The following is an 11,533-nucleotide window of genomic DNA, read 5'->3' as shown; positions in this document are numbered from 1 at the left end:
ATATAAATTGTCTGAATCCGTCACTGCGTGACTGTAAGGGACAACCACATATTTTCTAAAACGTTACTGACCAGTCACCAGTCACCAGGCCCGAATAGAAGTGAACGGTTCATCTTATTAGGTACTTACGATAACAATAATTATTGTTCAGTCATCATGGTGCCGTGGTTGGGTAAACAACGAGTCTTTATCATCTGAGCATTTTTCAAAAATTCCGAATCTGAGATTGCGAAGTAATTAGTAAAGGGCATTTCAAACGGATATAAATACTCATGGAAAAAATGCCCGGTATTAAATACAACACGTACAATAAATAAAAGCCTAAAAAGACAATTGATTATTATTATCATTCCTTTTTCGTCGTCTTTCAATGGGTACTTTAGATTTTGTATATTGAATGTGTGTGTGGCACGAGCAATTGTAGTAAAAGCGCAGATATCCGCTCGAGTCATACATTTCACAATTGTTTTTAGCTAGTCTAAAAAGTTTCGCACATAATATACACACACAAAAACGATTGTAGTATTATAAAAATATATACAAATGAGACAATGCCTCGCTGCCGTCTGAAAAACACACCACGAAATATGTACACACACGCAAATGACTATAGTCAAATAAAAATATACAATTGCCGATTGTTAAAACGCGCCTGGCCAAACGATTGTAATAGACAATTGAAAAGATTTTTTAGATCGAATTAATAATTGTAGATCTCGTCCTCGAACGTACAAATGAGTATAATGAAAATTGACAATTGGTTCCGACAAAAACAGACTTGTGCATAAAATTGCTATTTGCTTTACAAAATGCATCGATGTCACAGGTCAACATTTTCAACGAAAGACAGAAAACGAGATTGTACAATTTTTTTTTCTTATTTTCCGAGCAATTATAAGTAATCGACCAAAATGAATATACATCATTATTCATACATTTATTTCAATTTTATTAATGTTCAATACGCTACAATTTACTAGGTACAAAGATCAATATGCTACAACTATAATTTACAAATACAATGTTTAATCTTTGATATGCTACAATTTTCTACTAAAACTACAGTTTACAAATATACAATGTTTGATAGGTTACAATTTACTACTGTATAATATAAAAACATTATAATTCATTACAAAAACTAACCTTTTTATGTTTTTGACAATTGACAGCCACACGAAGCATCCTTTGAAATACAATTTTTACGTACTTCTGATAATATGGAATTATACATTTCATCATACGTACATCCTGAATTTGTTTTTAGTTGTCTTCGCGTTCGTCCTAATACAGATCTTGGTGTTTTTGAAGCGCCAGGTACAGGTTTATTTATGGGATCAAGTTTTAAAAACTCTTTTTTTATAAGCCATTTTTTTGTAATTTTATCGAAACGCCAATTTTGAGAATTATATGGTGTAACTGGATATAATGATATTTTATTGAATAATTCTAAAACTTTATTAACGATTGCATAACCATCATCTTGCGATAACAGGCTAAATGCATTTATATATTTAACCATTTGAATGTTAGTTTCTTTTAATAAATTATGATGAGCTTCACCAATAATGTATCTGGCAAGTTCTTCAAATTCTTCTTCTGGATCATCTCCTCTTATGTCAGGTGCAGGTCCTATAAATATATTACCGGGTAACCATGTAAAAAATTCGTGAATGCGTTTCGTTAACATTTGTGGATTCTGAGAATTTTTCATCATACTATTATATCCTCTTAGATTTTTACTCTGTATTAAACTTACAATAAAATTATCTATCGCTGTAGGTTGCTTCATATCTTCTAATACATTTTCACTCATTAATTTATTCATAACATGGAACATACCTCTACACGTTTCTATTTTAATAAGTGGATCACGTAACACCAAATTAAAAAAACTTGAAATTGTTGACCATGATATTACATGATGTCTAGCAAAGTCAGTCACTTCATGTCCTTCTTTTTTTGAAATTTTACTAGTTGTTTCGAGTGGTTTTGGCTTGTCTAAATGTATTGCACTGTAACTTGCCGATTCTCGTTTGTACATATAAACACATCCTCTTGGTGGTGAAGATGTTGTCGTTGTTGTTATTGTTGTCGTTGTCGTTGGTTTATTTTTGGGTTTGGCGTCACAAAATAATGAATCTACCACTAAAATACTAAAAAGAAAAAAAATTAACAATTTCATTTTAATGCAAATGATTTAAACATAAACTTTATAGTTTATACTAATAGATTACAAAACAAACACCGTTATTTACTTTTTAATTTGTACTTTTATATATTTTTTCAACCTTTATCTTTTAATATTATTAATATTATTTTAATATTTTGATTTATTTTAATCAACGTTAATAGGCTATAAACTCTAATTAATATAGCATATAAATGATGATCTTGTTTTATCATTAGATATATTATAATTAAAAAAGGTTATTTTGTTTTTTTTAATCATGTTTTTAAATATATCATTAATCATTATTAGGTTTTATTATCGGAATGATAAATGTAATCAATGCTTGTGCTCATAATTGTTATTGTAAAAATAAGAAAGAACAGCAAAAAAGTGATTTGATATACGAAATCGGTTTTACCCATACAGAATATTCATGGTTCTATAAATGCCATTGTCGTAATGGTTATCAAAAAGATTGAGATGATAATATAGTAAATTGGGGAAATTATCGATTAACATTTTATAATTTGCATATCTTTTTTACATTTTTTTTTTATTGAGCTCTAAGCCCTGCAACTTAGTCCATTAGTTATTTTTGTTTTGTTTGTAGGTTTTTTTGTTGGTAGGGGGAGGAACAAGTGTGTGTATTTTCTTTTCCCATAGTGGTTCTTTACATTTCTGACGCTCCATGCCTCCATCTGATATTGAATGAAAATAGTTTTAATTAGAAGCTTATAAAAATTTATCGTTTCAAATGATAGCGTTTATATTAATTTTACATATGTATAGTTAATGATGATTTGCAAATGTATTAATTCAATATATTTATTATTATTAAATATAAAATAACAATTGATAATTATCTTAATATTTTTTTTAATTGCCGTAACGTTTGAATGACGTATTTTTTTTTTAAATTTTCTCAATTCGGATATAAAACAAAAAAAGTGTGTAAGTGGATGTCACTCTGCTGTACAGTAGGTTACATGAGTCACTGCATAATGGAAGGTATAAAATTTGAATTCAATGATATAATATCATTGTATACGAAAAACGATTCTGATCGGTGACGGTTTGTCAGTGTGGATATTTTGTATTATATTTTTATTGTTATTACTTATTTTTAATACGGTAGCCGGTAATAAGTTGAATAATTAATATTATAAAATTACAACAAAATAACTTAAATCTTTATTCTTGGTTATTTAGAATGTCATTTCGTCCAAATTTGATCAATCAATATCATAAAAGGAAGCTAGTGGTTTTACATTGACCTTTATTTTTTTTTTTTTTTTTTTTTTTTTTTTTTTATCCTGTATACAAAATTCCTACTAGAAAGAGTGCTTCGATTTCAATATATGTATAGCATATATTATTATCTTGTGTTTTAGCAAATTGTATCAAGATACTTTACAGTTTACTACTTTAGGGAGGTCATTTTATACATTTTATTGTTATTTAATGATACGGGAAAAACCACCGACAATTTACGAAAAACCGCGAAAAATGGGATTTTAATTACTAACGCTTTGTTTATTTATCACCATAGAAACGAATAAAAAATCGTAATGTTATAATATTAATTCAACTTACAGGCTATAATAAAATATAATAACAATATAAAATATCCAGACTGACAGCCGTCCCCGCTCAGAAGTCAGAATCGTTTTTTTATAAAATGATAGGTACATATTATAGGTAAATATAGTATATATTATAACTATTTTAAATGTCTTATCACATTACTTATTGCAAGTGAAAAGTTATTTATGGTTCTATCGCCATTATGATATTTAGACATTTAGTAGGTAGTTAATATTTTTAATTTATTTTGAATATTAGTTCAAAAGTTTTTTTTTTTTGGCAGTGGTCCTAATTCTATTTGTAACAAATGTGTTTTGTCAACCACGGCTTCTAAACGCATTTTTTCAATTAAATGCCATATGGGTGGATGTGTTTGATTAACAAGTTGAGAAAAGCGTTCCATCCTTTTGTTTGGTTGTTGAACATTAAAAGCAGAAAGAGGGAAAAGAGTCAGAATATATTTTAGATTCTGAGCGGAGCAAGGAAGCTATTGGTTTTACAATGGTGTTTATTTTTATTTTTATTTTTTTATATCCTGTACACAAAATTTCTACCAGAAAGAGTGCTTGGATTTTAACATATAGTACCTTATATTTTGGCAAATTGGATCAAGATGGTAGTATGGTACTTTAGACAGGTCGATTTTCTCAATAGTTATTTAATGCCACGGGAAAAACCACCTAAAAATTACGAAAAAACGCTAAAAATGGGATTTTAATTTTTAACGCTTTGTCTATCACCATAGAAGTGAATAAAAAATTAAAATATTATAATATTAATTCAACTTGATTACATGATAAAATAAATATTAACAATATAAAATAGGTAACCAGACTGACAAACCGTCTACGCTCAGAATCGTTTTTCTTATACAATGATATTATATCATTGAATCAAATTCTAATACTATCCATTATATAATGACTCACTTGTAATCTACTGTACAGCAGAGCGACTTCCACTTGCCTGCTTTTAAATTTTAATTCTTTTATTCTTATAGAATATTTTGGGATAACCGTTTACGTAAGACTGAAAGACGATAACACAAAATATAACTAATTAGTCCAATAGAAATAAAATATAACTGACGCCTGATGCCATAGGCAATTAGGAAATACCAAGTTTATAGGGTTACGAGATTACAAAGGTGCAATGTATAACATAAATTATAAAACAGAAAAATTCCAAAGTAGGAAATTATTACTATTGTGCATTGATACGATTCTAATATGAGTATACGAATACGATTAAACCATAGGGTAATATTATACTCTATGGATTAAACTTTAGAATATATAGTATTAGAATATACTTTACTATATATATAGTATATGATCTAAGGATTAAACATAGAAGAAAAAGATAATAAAAACGCTGATATTGTGTAGATCAGTGGCGTATTTACGGGGGGGATATGGGGGATAGATCCCCCTTGACCTTTTTTTTTGTAAAGCTAAGTTTTCTTATTTTCTGTATTTCTCAATATGATATTACTTTTGAGTTTTGAGTATATATCTGTTTTCTAAATGTTCTAGCCGTGGTAATATAATTAAAAGAATCTTGAAATATAATAGTAAGATATATATTTAGATTTCTCATAACAGTCATACGTTTATTTACTGGAAATTATAAAAAACAATTTAAGTTAAAATTGTTATATCATTGGATATTGAAACGTTTAATAATGATTTATCATCAAGCAATTTTTGTTATTTTGTTATTATTTAAAAATATTGATCGTAGAACCTTGAAATATTTAGCTAATACTTAAAATATTATTCTTATTTATTTATATTATTCATATATTCCTATATACCTACACAATGAAATTATAAATTGCTATTTATTATAATATCCTAATGAGAAAAATAAGATGTCAGATAAATGAATCCGCAATGGTGTAATTAAAATGCCTATCCATATCGCCGTCTTATAATGAAAACATCATCATAGTTGTCCCGACAGTTGGGGTTGCTAGACTTTAAAATTATCAAATCGAGACATCATATTAATAACCCCCTTTTTTTGCCTGTATGGAAATAAGAATATCCATTTTTTTATTTAAATATTTATTAGCTAATACAATTTTTTTACATTAACTTACAACTATTGTTACTACTTATTACTAATATTGATAGTTTTGGTATGAATGAATTTTGAAAAAAAAAACGAGGATAAAAACAATAATATAATATATAATATGAATGATCACTTTTACTTAGTAACTTAGTATAGAAATTATTTATTTATTTTCGTGGGCATGAATTCAGTATACTATTACTAGAGATGTAAGCTTGAAAAATTTTTTTTTCATTGAAAATTTCTGAAAATTTTCATCTTTCTTTGAAAACTTGAAAATTTATTTTTTTTTGTACTTTTCTTAAATTAATTAATTTTTAATTTTAAATTAAGTTTTAAAATACTTATAAAATAACTGTTTTATTTTTATTTACATTGTAACAAATATAATGTCAGAATCAAACGAAACAATTATAATAAAAAAATATATAATTTGGGTAAAATTGAGGAAGTGACTCAAACAATAAATTACCTTCGTTAAAAATTGAAAAATCAATAATTGTAACAAAATGATTATACACTCATAATTCATACTGAAGTAAAAATAAGTACAACATTTTTAATAAAGATAAAAATGCACATTTATTACCGAGTTAAATATTATATATTGATATTAGGTATATATCATATATATTTAATGATTTGTATTAAGAATTTACTATATTATGTTCATTAGAATAATACCAAAATTATATTAAATTAGGTAAATGGTAATAAAAGTACATATTTTAAAATATAATTATGAAGGTTAAATATACTACAACTATATAATATCAAAAGATTTATTTGATAAAAAAATTAATATGATAAATTATAAAATTTTCAAAATTTTCATGAAAATTTACATCGCTAACTATTACACAGTAGAGTAATAGTACTCTATGATATTATATCTACTTATCGCCCTTTACTAACTAGTTTCAACTAGTTTCTGCAAACCGTGTGGGTGAGAGTAAAAATATTGTCTGAATCATCACCTACCTTAACTAAATCGAGCCCAGCGATCAATATATTATATATTATTGCTTATATATGTGGCTGAAGCAAAAAAAATCAAATTAAAACTTTTTTAATTCACCAACGAAATAATAATTTTAAAAAAGTTGAGCTAATGTGTACATTAGATGCCATTGAGTCATTGTGGATTACTGTAACGGATGTGTTATATTTGAATTCAATGACAAAAATCATTGTAAAATGAAAAATGTTTCCGAGTGAAGACTGTCTTTCGGTTTATATTACTAAGTATATTTTATTATTTTTTTTATATTATGACTATTATTAATTGATTTTCATAAACATTGAATTTAAAAATGTTATCGTGTATGAAAAATAATAATGTACATTAAAAGTTTCAAGTATACCCACTAATAATAATTTTTAAACTTTTGTCCAATAAAATTCTTAATTTAATTTTTATATAACAAACAAATATCCATTAATAATATGGGGTTTCCTGGATATTTCATCCAACACTGTCTTTTTCTATGGACAAATGGCTATGCAACAGATCTTCGCATTGCCAAACTATTTAGCCGATTCTGAATTGAAAAATATAAAACTAATTTAAAGTTTAAACTTAGTGAGAACAATATAAATTATTGTGGGACGAGCTTTGTATTCTAACGACAGACAAGGAGTAGAATGTACATGTCGTCTATAAATATAAAAGTGAATACTGAACATTAAAATATAGAATGATAACACACTAAAATTGAATACATTTTTTTTTTTAATGACTATGGGGTGAAATATCATCCTGATCATCGCGAGTTTTACAATTCACATTAAATTATTTATAAATATAACAAATATTTATAGTTCATTTTTTACCGGTAATAGATTACGATGAATCAACTGGGTATTACTTTTTTTACTACAAAGTAAACTCAATTATTTTGTAATAAGATGATGAAAATTGTCATGAATAAGGCAAATATACTTACTTAGATAGTTCTAAAACAGTTTATTTATTTTCTGAGTATAATACTTGTATTTTTCATATATTAACTTTTACTACTGCTTTATTAAAGTAAAGTTTTGATTATTATAAATTAATTTAAAGAAATAATAAATTATAACAAAATAACAAGAATATATTTTACCTTTTATCATTAAAATATGAGAAAATACAATCAAAAAGTTCAATTTAATTATGGAATAATATAATTTTAAATGTATACTTAATACTTATATTATGTCAGAACATTATTTATGTTGAAATTATGAACCACTTAAATATTTTGGTTGTTATTAAATTGCAATCTCTTATTTTCCTAAAAACAAAAATATTTATACAATTATGATACCAATATAGAGTACTGAATAATAGCTTACCTAAATTGTATACAGGGAACTAGTCATCTTCACTATCAGAGCTATCTGAATATGCAAGACCTGGTAAAATATTAGATTTGATTTCACCTGAAAAAAATACATACGGTACAACAACTATTTATTACATATAATTTACATGTGAAGGATGGTTTACACTTTAAATATCAATAACTGACAATTTACTTTGTGGAAATGTTAATACAAACATATTTAAAAAATGTTTAGTATTAGAAATCAGAATAAAGTTTAAATTTACTTAAAGTTATGATTTGTTATTTTACAAATATATAATAAGTAATGTTGTTTTTTATTAATTTGTGTATTAACTTAAAATAATTAATTAACAAACAAAAAAAAAAAAGAAAACCACAGTGTATGAACTATTGGTTTATATTATATGAGCCTAAAATTAATTTTAGCCAATAACTGATTTCATACTTCCAAATTAAATTATCAAGATGTTTAACTAATATAAATACATTAGTAAGTATAACTAAACCATATATGATAAATTTAATTAGTTAAATATAAATTTATATTTAAAAAAAACCATACCCCTAAAAAAAAAAATGTTTATATATTGATGTAAAATAGAGGTTTTTAATTTTGATACAGATGCAAATTGAGAGTTGGTTTCTCATGAATAAATACATTAGTATTACAATTTATTATTTGAACACTTAAAATAAAAACCCTCCTATCCATATTTTGTCGGTAATGGGCGGTGGTGTAGATGGTTGTAAGTGGTAGGAGATATTTCTCTGTATCTAGTAAATACTAGTCTATAATATTAAATTATATACACATGTATTTTATAACATTTTGATGCATTACATATTTTGTAACATTTATTGAATAAAACATGTATTAGAATTATTTTCCTATTAAATTTGTAATGCCTACTACGATACACTTTTCTCTTCATAATAATTATACACATTAGAGTATTTCAAATGATTTGTGATGGAAAATACAATTGAAACTAATTATTAAGAGTTATGACTACAAGGGAAATCTTTTAATGGATTTTATCTATATTCATAATATGTGTTTGTTATTTATATGGACAATATTGTATATTATCATTTATCATACTTGTTAATTTCTCTGGCAATATTTGAGATTCGTCAGAGGTAGGTTTGTGTTTTTTTGAAGGATTAGTGCTTTCCTCAGATGTTCTTTTCTTTACGATTGCACCTGCCAATAGCTTACTCTGTGTTTTTCTTGGCCTATCGATATAACAATAAATATAAAATACATATTTATTTTACCAATATTTTACTAGAATGACCTGTCAATCATAATTACTTACACACTACTTTTCAATGTCTGTGGTTTAGGAATATGGACCATCAACGGAGAAACTATAGTTTCACACTGAAGAGTTGATACTTTTGAACGATATTCTTCAATCTGTCTGGCCTCCTCAATTAGCTGACGTCTTTCTTCGTCCATTTTTGTCTTATCAACCAGTTCAAGAAATCCTACTTCATCATCATCCAGACCTCTAATCATGTTTTCTAAACAAATTTAATATGAGCAAAATTTTTATTTGAAAAAATAGAATTATCTATTACACTTTGAAGTTTAAACACTTAGACATTTTAAGTCTAAATCATTTTAAACAGTTGCAACTGTTAACATCCATGTGTTATAGATAGTACTTTTAACAAATGTCACGCAAAATATTTACTGAGTTTATGAGTCTCTTCATATTCGTATTCTTTTTTTCTGCGTTGTTCTTCGAGTCTATCGAACAATGATCGGTGATCATATTGTTCTTCGGGCACCACTATATAAAACAATTTTTTTTATTAAAATTACCAAGTGAAGATGAACTAAAACGTTACCCAAAGGCTGTTCAGCCGTTCTAACTTTGTCCCATTCTTCCTGACGGATTCTGCGACGTTCGGCAAGCTCTGTTTCCGAAACAAATCCGGAACTCATGTTTGTAACGATTCTCCGGTACGTCAAAAAGATTATAGAAAAAGATGGTTGTTCATTTCTTTAGCAAACACCGTCGCTGTGTATTTTATTAATTTTATAATAGTATAAATGGGAATTATTGTGGTTATTTGACAATGTTTGATTTAACTTGAATCCATATTTTATAAAACCAACATGGGTATTGTTGTATTATTGTATTAACTATTAAGCAAATAATAATAATTAATAATATTATTATGTTTTTTGTTTACGTTATGCTTGTCGGTAAATGATGGTGCTATCACAGAATATAACAATGGTGCTATCACAGACAGCGTTATCAACAACCGTTCCAAAGAGTCAAGGTGTATTGATACACCTTGCAAAGAGTATAGGTACAAGATGGTTCTGTGGTTAGAACAATCTTCCATAGTGGTACCGTGAATTTAAATATTGTAATAATGAATTAACTACTATAATTTTTATCATTATTAATACAAGTACCTAAACGTCCTAAACAAGTAAATAATAAAATTGAGTACTGTAATTTTTATAACTTAAGGGGGGCTGCGGCCAGTTTTGTAATAAGTCGAAACTGATGTAGATTTGAGTAGGTATTTGACCAATCTAAACATTGATTTTGTTTGTTATCTATAATGTTTTTCAATACATTTATATTTCGTAACATAAAATAAACCTAAAGGGGACTACACTAATGAAAAAAAGTGACTTTTAGATCAATAAACTAGACAAAACTGGAAGAATTTGGTTTGATAAATTTTAATTTTTAAAACGGATTATGATTGATTAACAAGTTTACTAAATACTAGGCAATGGTCGAGGTGATTTTGAATATTCCATTTAGGGCCGTTCTTACAATGTCCGGTTAAAGTTAACCGACACTTAACCGGCCGAATTCTGCCGGTAAAAAAATCTGCTATCAGTAGGTTAGCGTACATTGTAAGAACGGCCCTTATTGTTAGGGCCGTTCTTATCATGTCCGGTAAATCCCCCCCCCCAAATGACGCCACTGATAGTAATCACAGTCAAGTGTCATTTCGAATATAGGTCTTGCTATTATTATCACCTCTATTTATCGACCTACAAAACTTGTATTACTGACTTTACTGTAGTCAGTAATATCTGAACATTAATATTCCAGATATTTTTTTTTCAATATAGGTATACCGAGTGATTCTTTTATCATTGAACACTCATTATTTCAAAAAGTGTAAATTTTTTTGAAAATATTTTTTTACATAGTTTCAAGTAGCTTATAAAACAACGTTTTCCTTAAATTAAATTAAATTTTTAAATATTTTTTATCCTTATAATTTTTTAAGTTTTTTACTTTTTTGAATGACAACATTAGGTCTTAATTTTATATTCCAAAGCAGAATATTTTTCTTAGTATTTTGATACATGAAAATCGAA

At 26.5% G+C, this 11,533-nt stretch overlaps 2 protein-coding genes across 3 annotated transcripts; both read right to left on the bottom strand.

Moving 5' to 3' along the window:
- Positions 1-928: 928 nt before the first annotated feature.
- On the bottom strand, positions 929-2,249 carry LOC100569341 (uncharacterized). Its single transcript, NM_001326670.1, is given in 1 exon segment — positions 929-2,249. A coding segment is annotated over 1 exon segment (1,035 nt). The 5' UTR covers positions 2,186-2,249; the 3' UTR covers positions 929-1,150.
- Positions 2,250-7,777: 5,528 nt separating this feature from the next.
- LOC100161070 (PSME3-interacting protein) lies at positions 7,778-10,378 on the bottom strand. Of its 2 annotated transcripts, XM_001950757.4 has the most exons (6): positions 10,024-10,378; positions 9,867-9,965; positions 9,486-9,693; positions 9,269-9,402; positions 8,174-8,260; positions 7,778-8,112 (listed from the first exon to the last, which is right to left on the bottom strand). In XM_001950757.4, exons 1-5 carry the CDS (start codon positions 10,118-10,120, stop codon positions 8,193-8,195), a joined length of 606 nt encoding a protein of 201 aa, XP_001950792.1. In that variant the 5' UTR covers positions 10,121-10,378; the 3' UTR covers positions 7,778-8,112; positions 8,174-8,192. The 2 variants fall into 2 exon arrangements, with proteins under 2 accessions (XP_001950792.1, XP_016664060.1); XM_016808571.1 differs by lacking the exon at positions 7,778-8,112 and having other exon boundaries at positions 8,173-8,260; positions 10,024-10,373.
- Between the last annotated feature and the right edge of the window lie 1,155 nt (positions 10,379-11,533).

Source organism: Acyrthosiphon pisum, chromosome A3, assembly GCF_005508785.2.
Source record: "Acyrthosiphon pisum isolate AL4f chromosome A3, pea_aphid_22Mar2018_4r6ur, whole genome shotgun sequence".
NCBI classification, from domain to species: Eukaryota; Metazoa; Arthropoda; class Insecta; order Hemiptera; family Aphididae; genus Acyrthosiphon; species Acyrthosiphon pisum.
This window is presented reverse-complemented; position numbering and strand designations above follow the sequence as displayed.

Excerpts from the sequence above, each read along its gene's own strand:
- LOC100161070 (XM_001950757.4), bottom strand. The coding sequence starts at position 10,120 with ATGAGTTCCGGATTTGTTTCGGAAACAGAGCTTGCCGAACGTCGCAGA. Across the intron at positions 9,966-10,023 it reads AACGGCTGAACAGCCTTTGG|TGGTGCCCGAAGAACAATAT; the intron begins GTAACGTTTTAG and ends TGTTTTATATAG. Across the intron at positions 9,403-9,485 it reads CAGACATTGAAAAGTAGTGT|GCCAAGAAAAACACAGAGTA; the intron begins GTAAGTAATTAT and ends TTATATCGATAG.